The sequence below is a fragment of the Pocillopora verrucosa genome, chromosome 9, assembly GCF_036669915.1.
Source record: "Pocillopora verrucosa isolate sample1 chromosome 9, ASM3666991v2, whole genome shotgun sequence".
NCBI lineage: Eukaryota > Metazoa > Cnidaria > Anthozoa > Scleractinia > Pocilloporidae > Pocillopora > Pocillopora verrucosa.
The window spans coordinates 20,738,462-20,751,287 of NC_089320.1; the positions used below are offsets into that span (position 1 = coordinate 20,738,462).

The 12,826-nt window shown below is 38.0% G+C and overlaps 1 protein-coding gene across 2 annotated transcripts in view; it reads right to left on the reverse strand.

Moving 5' to 3' along the window:
• Positions 1 to 12,826, reverse strand: part of LOC131777055 (intermembrane lipid transfer protein VPS13C) — a 59,886-nt gene that overhangs the window by 33,431 nt on the left and 13,629 nt on the right. For both annotated transcript variants that reach the window (XM_066171788.1, XM_066171787.1), the window contains exons 29-54: positions 12,644 to 12,761; positions 11,869 to 11,941; positions 11,674 to 11,748; positions 11,113 to 11,215; positions 10,772 to 10,820; positions 10,234 to 10,315; positions 9,669 to 9,831; positions 9,309 to 9,382; positions 8,568 to 8,710; positions 8,161 to 8,243; positions 7,690 to 7,830; positions 7,549 to 7,600; positions 7,016 to 7,067; positions 6,216 to 6,254; positions 5,958 to 6,089; positions 5,766 to 5,843; positions 4,974 to 5,182; positions 4,437 to 4,575; positions 4,182 to 4,254; positions 3,863 to 3,993; positions 3,104 to 3,260; positions 2,441 to 2,514; positions 1,958 to 2,100; positions 1,354 to 1,517; positions 1,065 to 1,116; positions 595 to 646 (exon numbers count right to left, since the gene is read on the reverse strand). In XM_066171788.1, coding sequence (XP_066027885.1) covers positions 595 to 646; positions 1,065 to 1,116; positions 1,354 to 1,517; positions 1,958 to 2,100; positions 2,441 to 2,514; positions 3,104 to 3,260; positions 3,863 to 3,993; positions 4,182 to 4,254; positions 4,437 to 4,575; positions 4,974 to 5,182; positions 5,766 to 5,843; positions 5,958 to 6,089; positions 6,216 to 6,254; positions 7,016 to 7,067; positions 7,549 to 7,600; positions 7,690 to 7,830; positions 8,161 to 8,243; positions 8,568 to 8,710; positions 9,309 to 9,382; positions 9,669 to 9,831; positions 10,234 to 10,315; positions 10,772 to 10,820; positions 11,113 to 11,215; positions 11,674 to 11,748; positions 11,869 to 11,941; positions 12,644 to 12,761 — 2,651 coding nt within the window. The remainder of the gene's footprint in view (positions 1 to 594; positions 647 to 1,064; positions 1,117 to 1,353; positions 1,518 to 1,957; positions 2,101 to 2,440; positions 2,515 to 3,103; positions 3,261 to 3,862; positions 3,994 to 4,181; positions 4,255 to 4,436; positions 4,576 to 4,973; positions 5,183 to 5,765; positions 5,844 to 5,957; positions 6,090 to 6,215; positions 6,255 to 7,015; positions 7,068 to 7,548; positions 7,601 to 7,689; positions 7,831 to 8,160; positions 8,244 to 8,567; positions 8,711 to 9,308; positions 9,383 to 9,668; positions 9,832 to 10,233; positions 10,316 to 10,771; positions 10,821 to 11,112; positions 11,216 to 11,673; positions 11,749 to 11,868; positions 11,942 to 12,643; positions 12,762 to 12,826) is intronic.

The window sequence follows — 12,826 nt, forward strand, 5'->3', positions numbered from 1 at the left end:
ATATTAAAATCACTGCTTTTCGTTACCGCAAAGCAATAATTAATAAAACAATGCTTGCGTTTAAGACATATCTCACTTAAAAGGAAGTTCTAGGAATAACCTGTTAACCCTTAAACTTTTCATAAGGATAGTGTCCAAAAATTTCATCAGATCCTCACAGGAGTTATTCCCGCTTAATCCAAAAAAAATTCAGTTGCATATGAAATCTTCAACCTGTGCTTCAATCATACCTTTACGAGCGTCCGAATGCATGCAGATGTGTAGCTTATTCTAATCATTTCTATCTCATCACACGTAAACATGTAATTGAGTTTACAAAACACAACATTGAAACCCTTATGCAGGTTGGAGAACACAATTATTCTCAGGATTCAACGTAAATATTACAAGGATTTGGCGTGTACTTTTGATAAATCTATATCCGATAGGTGTCTTTATATAGCTCATTTTTAACATAATGAAGTGTCCTTGGTTAGATTTTAACAATGAGGACAATGGGTGATCTCTATATGGACAGAATATAAATCTCATTGACATTTATTCCTAGACACACCAAATACTTAAGCAGCAAACAGCTTATTTAAGAAATTTTACCTTGGGATAATAGGTTTGGCTATTCAGGTCGACCACAGAGAGATCATTCTGTCTACAATGAAAAAATAAAGATGGAAAATAGTGTCACTCCACTGCAACGTGTATGTTATGGTTTATCAAGATAACTGCAATGCTTCACTGATACCTTTTTTTCCACAATGAAAATGGCAACGTGCAGAACCTAACCCAGCCCTTTCCCAACTTCGACTAAATCAATTTTCTTGACCCAAAGGCAATAACCCTAAACACCCTAACATCAATATGCATATTCTCCATACTGTTCTCTATACATTTCTTTAGGTGCTGATAAGGAGAATTTGTTCATCAGTCAAGAGCTTGTTTAGTTGGTGATCATTTCCTGTATTCTCGTGACCTTTATGTGTGATTCAGGGGTGATATTGTAAGGAGAAAGTAGATGTTAGTCGCTCTTAGCAGTCAAAGGGTTAAGCAGTTAACAAAACAAGACTCACCTGGACTTTAAAACAATTCCGTCATCCCACAGAAGAAATTCTGCAGTTAAACCTGAAGTAGAACGTTAATTAGAGTTGCAAGGGTATGCCTACAAAGTGTTTTTCATAGGATCAAGGAGGTCAAATCAACCGCGACGATAAAAGCTAATTGTTGAAAGAAACTGTACTGCTATGTTGAACTTTATTTCTGTTAGAGACAATTGCGCCAGTCCTATGTAGTTAAAGGCCTTTTCCAGTCGGTAGCTTCTAGAGTTAATGGCAACTGAAATAAGATGTTGTGAACACGTACCTTGAACCTTGACTCTCGCCAGATTTTTATGGGAGATCCTGACAAGAACATCAACTTCTGACAGTTCGGCGTTCAACTTCAGGCTCACGACACTTTGTACTTTCTGCTCTGAATCAGTATTAATCGCACTGTCTGGCTTCTGAGCGCTTGAGGAGTCTCCTAAACTACAATTTTAAAAAAAAAAGAGGAAAATTTTCGGTAAGTAAACAAAACTAAGTTGATATTGCATTGAAATGCAATTTCAAGTGTAATTACTGCTTATGCGCTTCTGATGAAGGAAGTTTTAAGAAAGTTAAGAATAAGACGATGACTTTGGAGTAATTAAAAAAATAGCTTTCTTTCTTACTTTAATGATAAGACTAAAACAACTTTACTTTTAAACCACAAAGCGACACAGGAGAGTGTAATGGTTACCAGATAAATTCTGGGCATTCGCTTTAAATGTTTCGTTAGTTTGCTTCTTTAGCAAGCACTAGCTGGAGAAACAAAAACCTGAGCATCTCTTTGCAAGAGCGTAAATAATTTACTATATTATTGAAAAAATAATGTATTGTTATCTTATTACTGGTCTATTAGAATAATTACGGTATCTGTATTGTGTTACCTCGACAGAAGAGCAAGGCCATGCATTTGCAAATCCATCAGAGCTTTTTGAAGACAATCTATTTTCAGCGTTGAAAAACTGACGTTTATTTGCTGCTCTACGGTGCGGAATGTCGATTTAAATTCTGGACATCTGGGATCGACCTTTGAAAAACAGTAAAAGTAATGATCTAGCATCTAACACTTCTTCTGTGACAAAGTCTTATACATAAAGTACCATAATTTAACATGTGACCCGTACGGCCTTGCGAGAACTTTTACTATTGACAAACATTTCGAGATAGGAGAGGCACGGCCTGAAAACGCCGTCTAGCCCAGTGCAATGCGAAAAAGAATACAGGAGAGCGACAGTCATACGATACAATGCGTATTAACTGAGTCAGGTTTGGCAGGGCAAGAAAACATACAACCCATCAAGTAATTCCTGCCTTCCCAAAGAATGATGTTCAGTTAAAGTTTCTTATCTGGGCGTCATTTCACTCACCCTTTTGTATGAAACAGAAATAAGATCTGTATCCTGAGAGGAAGACAAAAATTTTACTGGCGAACCATCCGCACCTTAAAGAAACACAAAACATCAGAGTCCAGTTCTTCAAAGGGTGGATAACGCTATCCAACGGATAAAGCACTATCCAGCGGATGACTGTTAACAAAACTTACTGCGTTATCCACCGGAGAGCGATTTATCCAGTGGAGAGCGTTATCTGCCCTTTGAACAACCGAGGCCAGGAGTAAAAATGTTTTACAAACACGACGGAGTCTTTTCACCGTCATTGCTTTTTACACAAAACTGCATATCATACTCTAGTTAAAGGATTTGCATTTCTAACGCGAACAGAGAAAATTTCCATTTCCTCACTGCATTTGTTAACGTCCATTTTTCCTATGGTCGTGTTTTGTGAGTAAGTATTGGTAACTCATGAAGCTACTCTAACAGTTAAGAGTACTACACGGATCTACAAAAGTCACTTCTACGTCTGCTAAACAATTCAAGCCAAATGAAGGATTGTAATTGAAACTCCATCACCGGGCCAACAGCTATTTAATAACCCTTCTACCCTCAAGATCTAACAGAGACACAAAAAGCGAACCAAACATGTAATTTAATTGACATGTTTCCACCTATCTTTTCAAACACTTGGAATACCTTTGTTCAAATGATCGACGAGCTCAATAGCTCCAAGCTTTGCAGATGCATTGAGGATCCATGTTTCCATGGTGACAGTGGCACTCAAGTTGGTTGTTTCAAGAACCAAATACGGCTTACAGACACCATCAACAACTTTGGGCGAACTAACTTGAAACTAAAAAGGACCATACAGAAAAGGTAAATAAGAACGGGAAAAGTCAGAACATACCTTTGTATTAGAGAGCCATTTATACGAGGAAATATCCGACAGCTAACGTAAAACGCAAGCGCAGCCTACAGAAGCTCTCCCCTAAGTTGCCTTCGCCTAAATCCCCATTAATGTTGATTTCGACCGCTCTCGCCCCCCCCCCCTCCCCTCCCCTCAATTTCGAAGGTAAGCAAGTACAAGAAAACGCATGCGTGATGACACCTACGCCTGCACAGTGTGTTTTGCATAGGCGGCAACCAAGCGTCACCTTATTCATGCTCTTGGTTTCACGTTTTTAAGAAACCGCGGCTTGATTAGATCGTGAAAGCGTAAGCTCCCTTCTTATCTATGTCACGGCTTGTGAGAGCCGAGAATTATTTTCCCAACTTTCCTTCAAATGAGAACATAAAAATAGGCACGCAAAGCGTACATATGAGTAGTGCTTTTGAAGAATATCACTCACTCGCAGCCGACGCAAATACAAGGAGTGTACTTACGGTGCACTACCCACAACAATATTGGAAAGGAGTAACAATAAACCCCCGTAGAAAAGGTACACTAATACAAACCTTATTCAGCGTGAAGAGACATTTAATATTTGTTACTTCATCCATAGACTTGGCATCAGTGTTGTCTGGAGGATCGTCCTTCTGTTCCTCCTCTTTCTTCATGTCTTCAGTTTTAGATGCAGGTGTACGTTCTTTAAAAAGATGACCAACAAGACACATCAAAAATAAAATTATGTTCACGAGCACTAGAGATTGAGCAAAATATTTTATTAAGTCGTAGAGAACACATTACAATTGTGTGAAGTTGTTTCATACTAAAAACTTTTACCTACAGCAGCAGTGAAAATACAATTGCACATTAGTCAAAAATGACACTTACCGTTCTGGCCTTCCAACAAATTATCGTTCAAAACCATCATCAACATCTGAAAATCATTCACTCCCAGGTTCATCTAGAAATAAAAATGAATTAAATTATATTCATTCTATTCATAATTTTTCTAATCCCATCTATCAAGACCGAACCAGAAAAGTTGTCAAAGGAAAGCTTGTCAAGGAAATCTTGCCTGTAAAAGGCGCTTTTCAATAAACTGCGGGATACACAGTAATATCCTGTGAATGGCCAGATGTTTACCTTAAACAGCTCCAAATTCCCCTCTATTTCAATCAAAGGGAGATCGCTCTTATCCAGCCCCAGTCTTCTCTTTACAATGACTTTCAACTCGACTGGTTCAATCAAATACTCACTGAGATGTTTTTCCACTTGAGAATAGCTAAGTAATAGAAAAATATGGAATCAAAAGAATCATGTTTCTTCGAAGGATACAAGAAAGTTTATCAATATAGTACCACACGAGTAAAATGTGAAAAGTATGAGCTCAACTTAAGCCCAGTTTCCAGATTATCGCCCGGGTCGTCCCAATCATTCTCAAAACTGTGGAATGGAGAGATAAGGACCACACACTTGAACTATGTGGTAAAATAAATTTGAGGAGTGATATAAAATTGATTTCATAGATGCCAATCGTAAGCCAAAACGTCCGTAACTTTACGTTTCCTGGTACACATTTACGAAAAATACGAAGAGCGATAAATTTTAAATCTTAATCTTTGTACACTAGATTGAATTTTAACGACTATTTCTCAAAGAAATATTCAATGAGAAACATACCCAGAGGCTTGAAATGAACTGAATCGTACATCCATGCGATCAAGAAGTCCGTATTGAGATGAGTTGATTATAGAATTACTAACATGCAATTGTCCGAGGTCTGCAACGAGTTTTTCGCTCGACCTTGAATTGCAAGGGATGATGATCTGTGGTGCATTTACAAAAATGTTCAATCCAATCTTAGCTCCCTGTTTTTGGATTTGCTGAACCTAAAAGGCAAGTGAGAATAGGCCAGTGAGCCAAATAGCACCGATACCGAACAGGTGACCAGTTACAAACAGCCCAAAGACTGTAAGCCGAAATACATGCAGCCTAAGATATCTCCTCCATTGTTGATTAAGCTACAAGGCAACAAGCAGCCGCTATTAATTTTGCAGAACTGTGAAGCAAACCATTGAGTGAGAATGAAAAAACTGAAACTATTTCAACATGTACGAGTCTGCGACCGCTCTCACAAACAAAAAGATCAAATGCAGATCACAGTCGCCAAATACTATCTAGTAGAAGTTGTTAACCCTTTAACTCCCATAAGTGACGAAGACAGAATATCTCCTAACAGTATCAATACGATATCAAGCAGATAAGTGGCGAGAATAAAGAAATATATTAATTTGGGGATAATTGGTTGATCCACTACTAAATTCTCTGAACTAACATTATAAGGATTATATGGTTGACATTAGAGAGAATTACAAATTTGATCTGGGAGTTAAAGAGTTAACGTTGTTGACGTTTTTGCTATCGTTCTTGTCATTGATTTTTTGACCGCACGTTGTTAATTATGGGTTTCACCTGGTTCAGAACTGCTTTCTGGGTTACTTCCTGGGCATATGCAACTGTTTCTGGACTTGCAATTGCTTGAAGAAAATTCTGAAACCAGGAGAGAAGAGAAGACTGTGTGTTTGCCTTCGTTATTCATCCACACAAGTTCCACAAAGGATTCATATACGTAAATCTAACTTGAGGCAGAAACATCTCTCTAACCTGAAGATGAGCTACAAAATAGCCAAGGAATACAAATCGGAGTTTTCCAAGTTTTACGTTGACTGAGAAATCGAGAGCTGTCGGATCCTGGTCGGCAATGGCTCCTTGTAAGGACTTGTTGAATATGGTTACCTTAACGTTGTACAAAAAAAAAGGAAAAAAATTCGGGTCATAATACTCTTTATCGATACGTTGTTAAACTTTCAACCTGTATCGGTAGCTGTGCCAAAAAAATGTTTGAAGGGATATTCAACTAACCTTGCAGTCAAAAACTGTGTTATCCGCCAAGTCTAAAATCTGTTTAATGGATGAAAAAATTCATACATCTACAGTCTGATTCTATTGAAAAGTGTGTATGAGTTACAACAAATAATTTTTTTAATAGCAAGTGGCACCTTAATTCCTTTGCATCCATAGCCAGCCACCTTTGGAATATTTTACCAAGCAATGCTAGAATTGCTGGTAATGTGAATACTTTTAGAAGTCTAATAGACAAATTCAACCTTGTACCGTTTATTTATCGCTAAGCACCATAAAAGGAATTTGTTAATGTGCCCTGCACATGATTGTTCATAGTCTTTTATACTTATGTAATTTTCATTATTTTCAGGATTTTGTAATTGCACGTGCGCATTGTAAATGAGTATACTGAATGCCCCTTGGCGTTATGTGAATAAATAAACTATCTATCTATCTATCTAATAATAACTACAAGTATCAAAAATGAAGTATCCCCTACAAGAGAAGGCATCAAAATCGTCTAACTGTTGTTATGCTAGAGCAGTTTTCAATTGTGTCGAAAGTATTTCATGATTGATTAAGTTTTGCATAACCTCGCTCTGTGATTAGTCCATAAAACGCACATCACCTTCTCAACCAATCGGATTCACAATTAAAATCATTCGTGATTTGGGCACTTGCGTTTCATATCTCATCGGCTGACGACGACGTCGACCTTCGTTCTAACTGGCAATTGAGTATACTTTGGTTTTGGTTTTTCGAAACTCAACTGAAAACTGTCGCCTCTAAATAGACAAGTTCAAACAACTCAATCTTACCTGAGGATACAACGTTCCGTCTGTAAGATCTTTAATATCCAAGTCTTTCAACCTGGAAAACAAAAATGATCGTTATACCTAAACAGTTTTGTTCCTTTGTTTCCCAACACTGGTAGGAAACTTAAAACCGGGAAATTAAGGTAAAATTTGAATCCGATATAAATATGAACGACAACAATTGCAAATCACATCTGCTACTCTCTCGCAACAAAAAAATTGCCACTTTTTGAGACGTTTCGTGGCAGAGATAGGAAACTGAAAACTTATTTCTTCTAGTGGAAAGGCGAGATTTACCTAGCACAGTAATAAAATTTGTATTTCTTAATAGCTGTCGTGATTAACGCGAGGCCTATCTTAAGTTTTTACTCTCGTAAAAAAGGAAAAGAGTGAGACCTCCCATACATGTCCAACACACCCAATCTGACTCGTTTCTGACTTCTGGCAGGTCGACTCGAAGGCCGCCTTAGACGAATCTACTCAATTTGGGTGTATTGGACAACCTTCAGACTTTCGAGGACAATTGGTGCACTCACTTGGTTGTTATGTTCACCTCAGCGGGAACTACGTCTACGCTGACATCAAGACCTGTTCGCCAAAAAAAAACAATCTGAGGTGAGTAAATCTTCCGCCTCAAGAAATATCCATAAGAAACAGTGAGGACAGAAGCTACGAACCTGTGACATCCATCTTTCCAACATGGCGATCCATTGAACTGAGAATTACTGTAACTTCTTCTATTTTTGCCACAATCTTAAAGTTGACAACATCAGTATCACTTTGAGCCTTCTTTTCTTCATCTACACCTTTCACAAGTTCTATAAAACAACAGAACGGAATTTATTCCAAAGCATGTCTACCCAAGCACCGATTTTGACAGAAGCATTAACAGCCCGGGGCGACTTCTGGAATGAATGTCTTAAAAACCACAACTCAAAAAGCAGTCACAGTGGCTGGTCAAAGCATAGGCTAACATTACATTAAAGAACTTTTAGGGGCGAGAAAACACAAGTAACTAAGGCTTGAGTTTGTTTTTGACATCTTATTGGTTAAGCAGATAGCACCACTGCGATTAAGCAGTCACAGGGCATAGTAAAAAAGAACATAGCAGCCCAGGATTAATTGTTCTATCAATGTTAGAGCAATACCTCTGCCAACCGAGCCATCGGGGTGATCTTCCTCCATGATTGTCTCCAGAAACCGCTGAGGAATAGTTGGCCACTCAGGTTCGCTGCAAAGCCCATATAGAAATCAATAACTAATGGTGTGTGATTTCACATTTGATTTCAGACCAAAATTGCAAGACACGAAGTTCAATTGCCACTTTACTTCATCCACTTTCATATCACCCATTATTGTAATTAATCTGTAAGAAGCTGCAAAAGCTGCAAAATTCGCCTCAATGTTTTTTTCTTTTAGATATTTTATCTGAGCCATTTAAATAAAAATGAAGGTATTTTCGAAAATCTTTTTAACTCAAGCAAAAAAAGGTATTTCGATACTAGAGTGTTTTAACACTTGTAAGTGCATTTAAAACTGCTGGCCCTACAGTTACCTTTGAAACAGACTCAGGACAAATATTTGGAAACTTGCAATAGCTTCCTGTTTGGCTGTCATTTTTAACGAGCTGAACCTCATTTCAATCAATTGCTCAATTGACTGAAACTTTTCTTTGAACTCTGGGCCTGATGGATCAGCCTAAAAAAAATTCAATGCAAAAAAACCAATACGATAATCAGCATCTTATATTATGAGCGCTACATACACAGCAAACTTCGAGGAGTTTACTTGGAGCAAGTTAGAGAACACTTGCGTCTCTTTTTTAAAACAAAATTAAAGGTGAATTACAAGTATGCTATAAAAATCAATCGAAAATGATCTTCTGTGGTGCTAACAGTTCGACTTAAGCACTGCCATTTTGAAAACCTCTGTAACCTGGCCGCTGATGAAAATTCTAAACGCAAGGTTCTCAAACAGCTACTGCTGTACTCATCAGAAAAAATATATTTTATTGAAAAGGAAAATGCCTCTTCTTGTGTCTCCCTTTTTTTAAACAGGTCGGTTTGAGAACGACAAGAAAAGAGGCGATAATCTGTGATGTCACTAGTAAGCGGCCTAGTTGCTCAGTACGACCGCGAATTTAAAGCCAATTTAGGGGAAGATCAGGTTACTCTTTAAAATCTACGTGGTGAGTCATAATTTCATTTAAACTTTTTAACGGCAGCGATAGACAAAATTAGATGTGTTCTGAAGCGAAGCTCCCACTACAAGAACAACAATGAAACTTAGAATTTACCTTGACGTAACTGACAGTAATCCAGTCATCTATGGCTGACGAATTCAACACGCAAAGGTTGCTACCATCAACATCTGTATCCGGGAAGAAAGAATCATAGAATTGTATTTCAAGTTATTTAAGTGTATACGTCAGAAGATTAGTTTTTTCATGGCCGATTTTCAACTATTTCATTGGATTATCAACTGACAACCTCTCATGCTTGTTGAGTTGAGCTGCATGGGTGATATCTCGCTCTGCGCTGAGTCCTTCGTTAGCTATTTACTACCTCATATCCACCACGACTACATAAAATAATAATTTTCTTGAAGTTCACTTAAAAAAAAGAAAAAAGAAAGAAAGCAACTAAAAGTCTTCTACCTTTCCAGTGGTTATCAAGGAGCTGCATAAACCCAATTTTAACTTTGGCATGAATGTGCCACGAATGAACGACCAAATCTGTGCCAACATCCCGTATTTCCAGAGATAAATATGGATTACCAACAGCTTTTTGTTCATCTGCTTTGTCCACAGTGATAAGAAGCTGAAAAAAGCCAGGTTACATTTAGATGAACTCCACATAAAACTGTAGCGAGTAGAGTACATAAACATTGTCAACTGTGCTTTTTGTCTTTGTTTTTTTCCGTAGATTTGTTTTTGCTTGTTTGATTGCTTTTTCTTTTTTGTTCGCGTTTCTTTTGCCTTTTTGTGTTGTTTTTTGTCTTGTTTGAGATGCTTTGAGTTCTTATCAAAATGTCCCATAATAACTATTACCATAGTACCTTTTGAAGTGTCGAAGTCGAGGCATGTGCATAAACTATCGTGAAACGAAAAGGCTCCTTCTTCGTTAACTTCTATATACACGAGGTCGCCTCGCGAAAACAGATAGTGAATTTGTCGTAAAATAAAGTTTGTTATGGTGAAAATGGAATAACCCCGAAAATACCTTCTCAATAGTGAAATCTCCTGCTAATTTGATCTTGTCGACTTCATGCGCTTCAACGGGATGAATGTGGCCATCCTCAGGACTGAATGAATCAAAATGTGTAATCGTGACATATCAAAAATACAAAAATTTTACCCGAAGAGTGCGTTTTTGATTGGTTAATTCAAAGTCTGCAAAACTATAAATTTCCTTCAATTCTCCTTTTTCCTTTCTACCTCAATCTTTTTTTTTGTTTTTTTTTTACTCGTAGCATAACCCACCATACCACGAAATTACCATTCTGCAAGCATGACTCATATGACCAAGCTCAAGTTTTTCCTAGAAATATGTAACTAAACATGTCACTCTTGGCTAGGAATGGTTAGCTTTAAAAGCTTTTTAAAAACTCACTCTTTGATGATACCAAAACTCTTTTTCGTTTGTTTCTTCAGCTGAAAATTGTATCCAATGCCCAATCATTTTATATCATACAAGAGACGTTAAGGAAACAAATTACTTTCCGGCCTTATCAGAACCAATGGCAAACCTAATGACCCACCTTTCTTCTGGAAGGTACTCTTGTGCGTCATGCCACTGAACGTCTTCATCTGGCGAAAATTAAATCAAGACAACCGAAATTAAGGTCACATGAAGCATAGCATAACAGTTGACGCAAATACTTCGCCAACCATGTTATACCGAATGTAAAATGATCAGTGTCTATTACCTTCAAAGGGGGCAAGTTTCTAAAGAGACTGTTGTGCTGTGTCGGTGCGAGAGTATAACAGGGTATTTAGTATTATCAGTTGAGTTGATAACGTAAATTGGCCACCGTAAAGAGTTTCAAAGCTGACGTTTCGAGCGTAAGCCCTTCATTAGGGCGCAAAATTACTCTATTACCTTCACTACTATCCAATCGAGTAACCATGGCGTCTTTAAACAAAGCTTCGAGATCGCTCGCTTCCTCTAAAGAAAGAGTTGACGAGCTGTGTCTCCATTCAGTCTGGTAACAGATCAGATTTTAATGTCAATAAAAAAGAACTCGAGTCAAAGTTGCATTTATTCGAATAACGTGCTGCTTGTTACGGTTTACATACATTATATACACTGTCAAGTGTGCTGCGCTTGGCTTAACAGGTTGCGTGCTGGTCCCGAAAAACCTGAGTTCAACTTGTCTTATTTTGAATAATGTCCTCTCTTGCTGAGGTTTTAGATACACTTGACTACGAGCAGCCATACTTTTCGACAAGGTCCGTCCCACGAGTCGGAAAAAAAATAGCGAGTAAAAGATTGACGTTAGCGCGCAGACCTATGGGAGTAAGGCGCATGAAAACTGATGTACATCAGTGATCTGATTTGTCGGGCACTCATTTCATGACAACACCGATATTGGGAACAAACAATCAAATGATCAATTCCATCGAGAGACCCCGTTATGATATTAAAATCGATGTTTCCTACCTTCGATTTGACATCAGCGCGCTTTTCTTCCAGTAACACAGGTTGCTGCACTCCAAACGGTAAGTGATCTAAGAACTTTGTGAAAAACTTGAAGATTAGTAGCTACAATGCTCTTCATGACAGAAAATAACACAAGGAAAACGGTCAAATAAGTCAAATTGGTGAAACTACATGTACGAAATGACAATTTTATACCTTCATCAGCATCTTGTATTTTTCATCTGATAACTTTAAATGCAACGATGGAAGGACCGATGATACTTTAAACCTGAAAAAAAAATCGAACATTCAGTTTTCGGGCGCTGAAGCAGAATTAACTATCTAAAGCAGCAAGGAGAATTTGGTAGCATGACCTTAGAGTTCCTTACATCATTTGAATGCCATGTTACTGGATTCAAATACAAGGAACTTGTTAGCACCTCACTCCCTGTGTACCAAGAAACACCTACATATGCTTAGACAATTTGCTCATGTGATGGTTTAGTCTGACCGTTCGCCGAGTGAGTGTGGTCCTGAGAAGGACTGTTGTCGGTTGTGGTGACTGACGTTTCGATGACCTGAACGGAAGTCATCAACAGTGGAAGTCAACAACAGCGGAAGTCAACAACAGCCCTTCTCAAAACTACAATCACTCGGACAATCAGACTACACTATACACTTAATGTATGGTCCCGAGGGAAACAGTTACTTTTGTTTTCCCGAGAGTCCTGATCTTTCCCGAGACGAAGTGCTTTATTGTATATTTAGACTTTCCCTTAAACAACCATATGGCAAAAACATGCTGTTGTATTCGGCGCGCAGGCAACAACTGCGCAATTGTATCTCGGTCGGGATACATTTGAATTTGATCAAGGGCACGTGACCAAGAATCAACCAATCACGGTGCTCGTTTTGTTGAGTGAAAGTCTAGGCATATAACACTATCACATGTTACCCCGGGTTCAAACCATTTACTGCACAATTTACTCACTCTGGAAGTTGTAGATTATCAGTCGTAATGCTTTTCTGTAACTTCATTTTAAGAGCAGTGGAGGGTAAAATGTGATGAGGTGAACTTGAGACACTTTGCATTGATTCCCACTTCACATCTTCAGAAAAAACACGTTAAAAAAGTTACAAATCCAATCTTATTAATGATAAAATTAGCTACTTT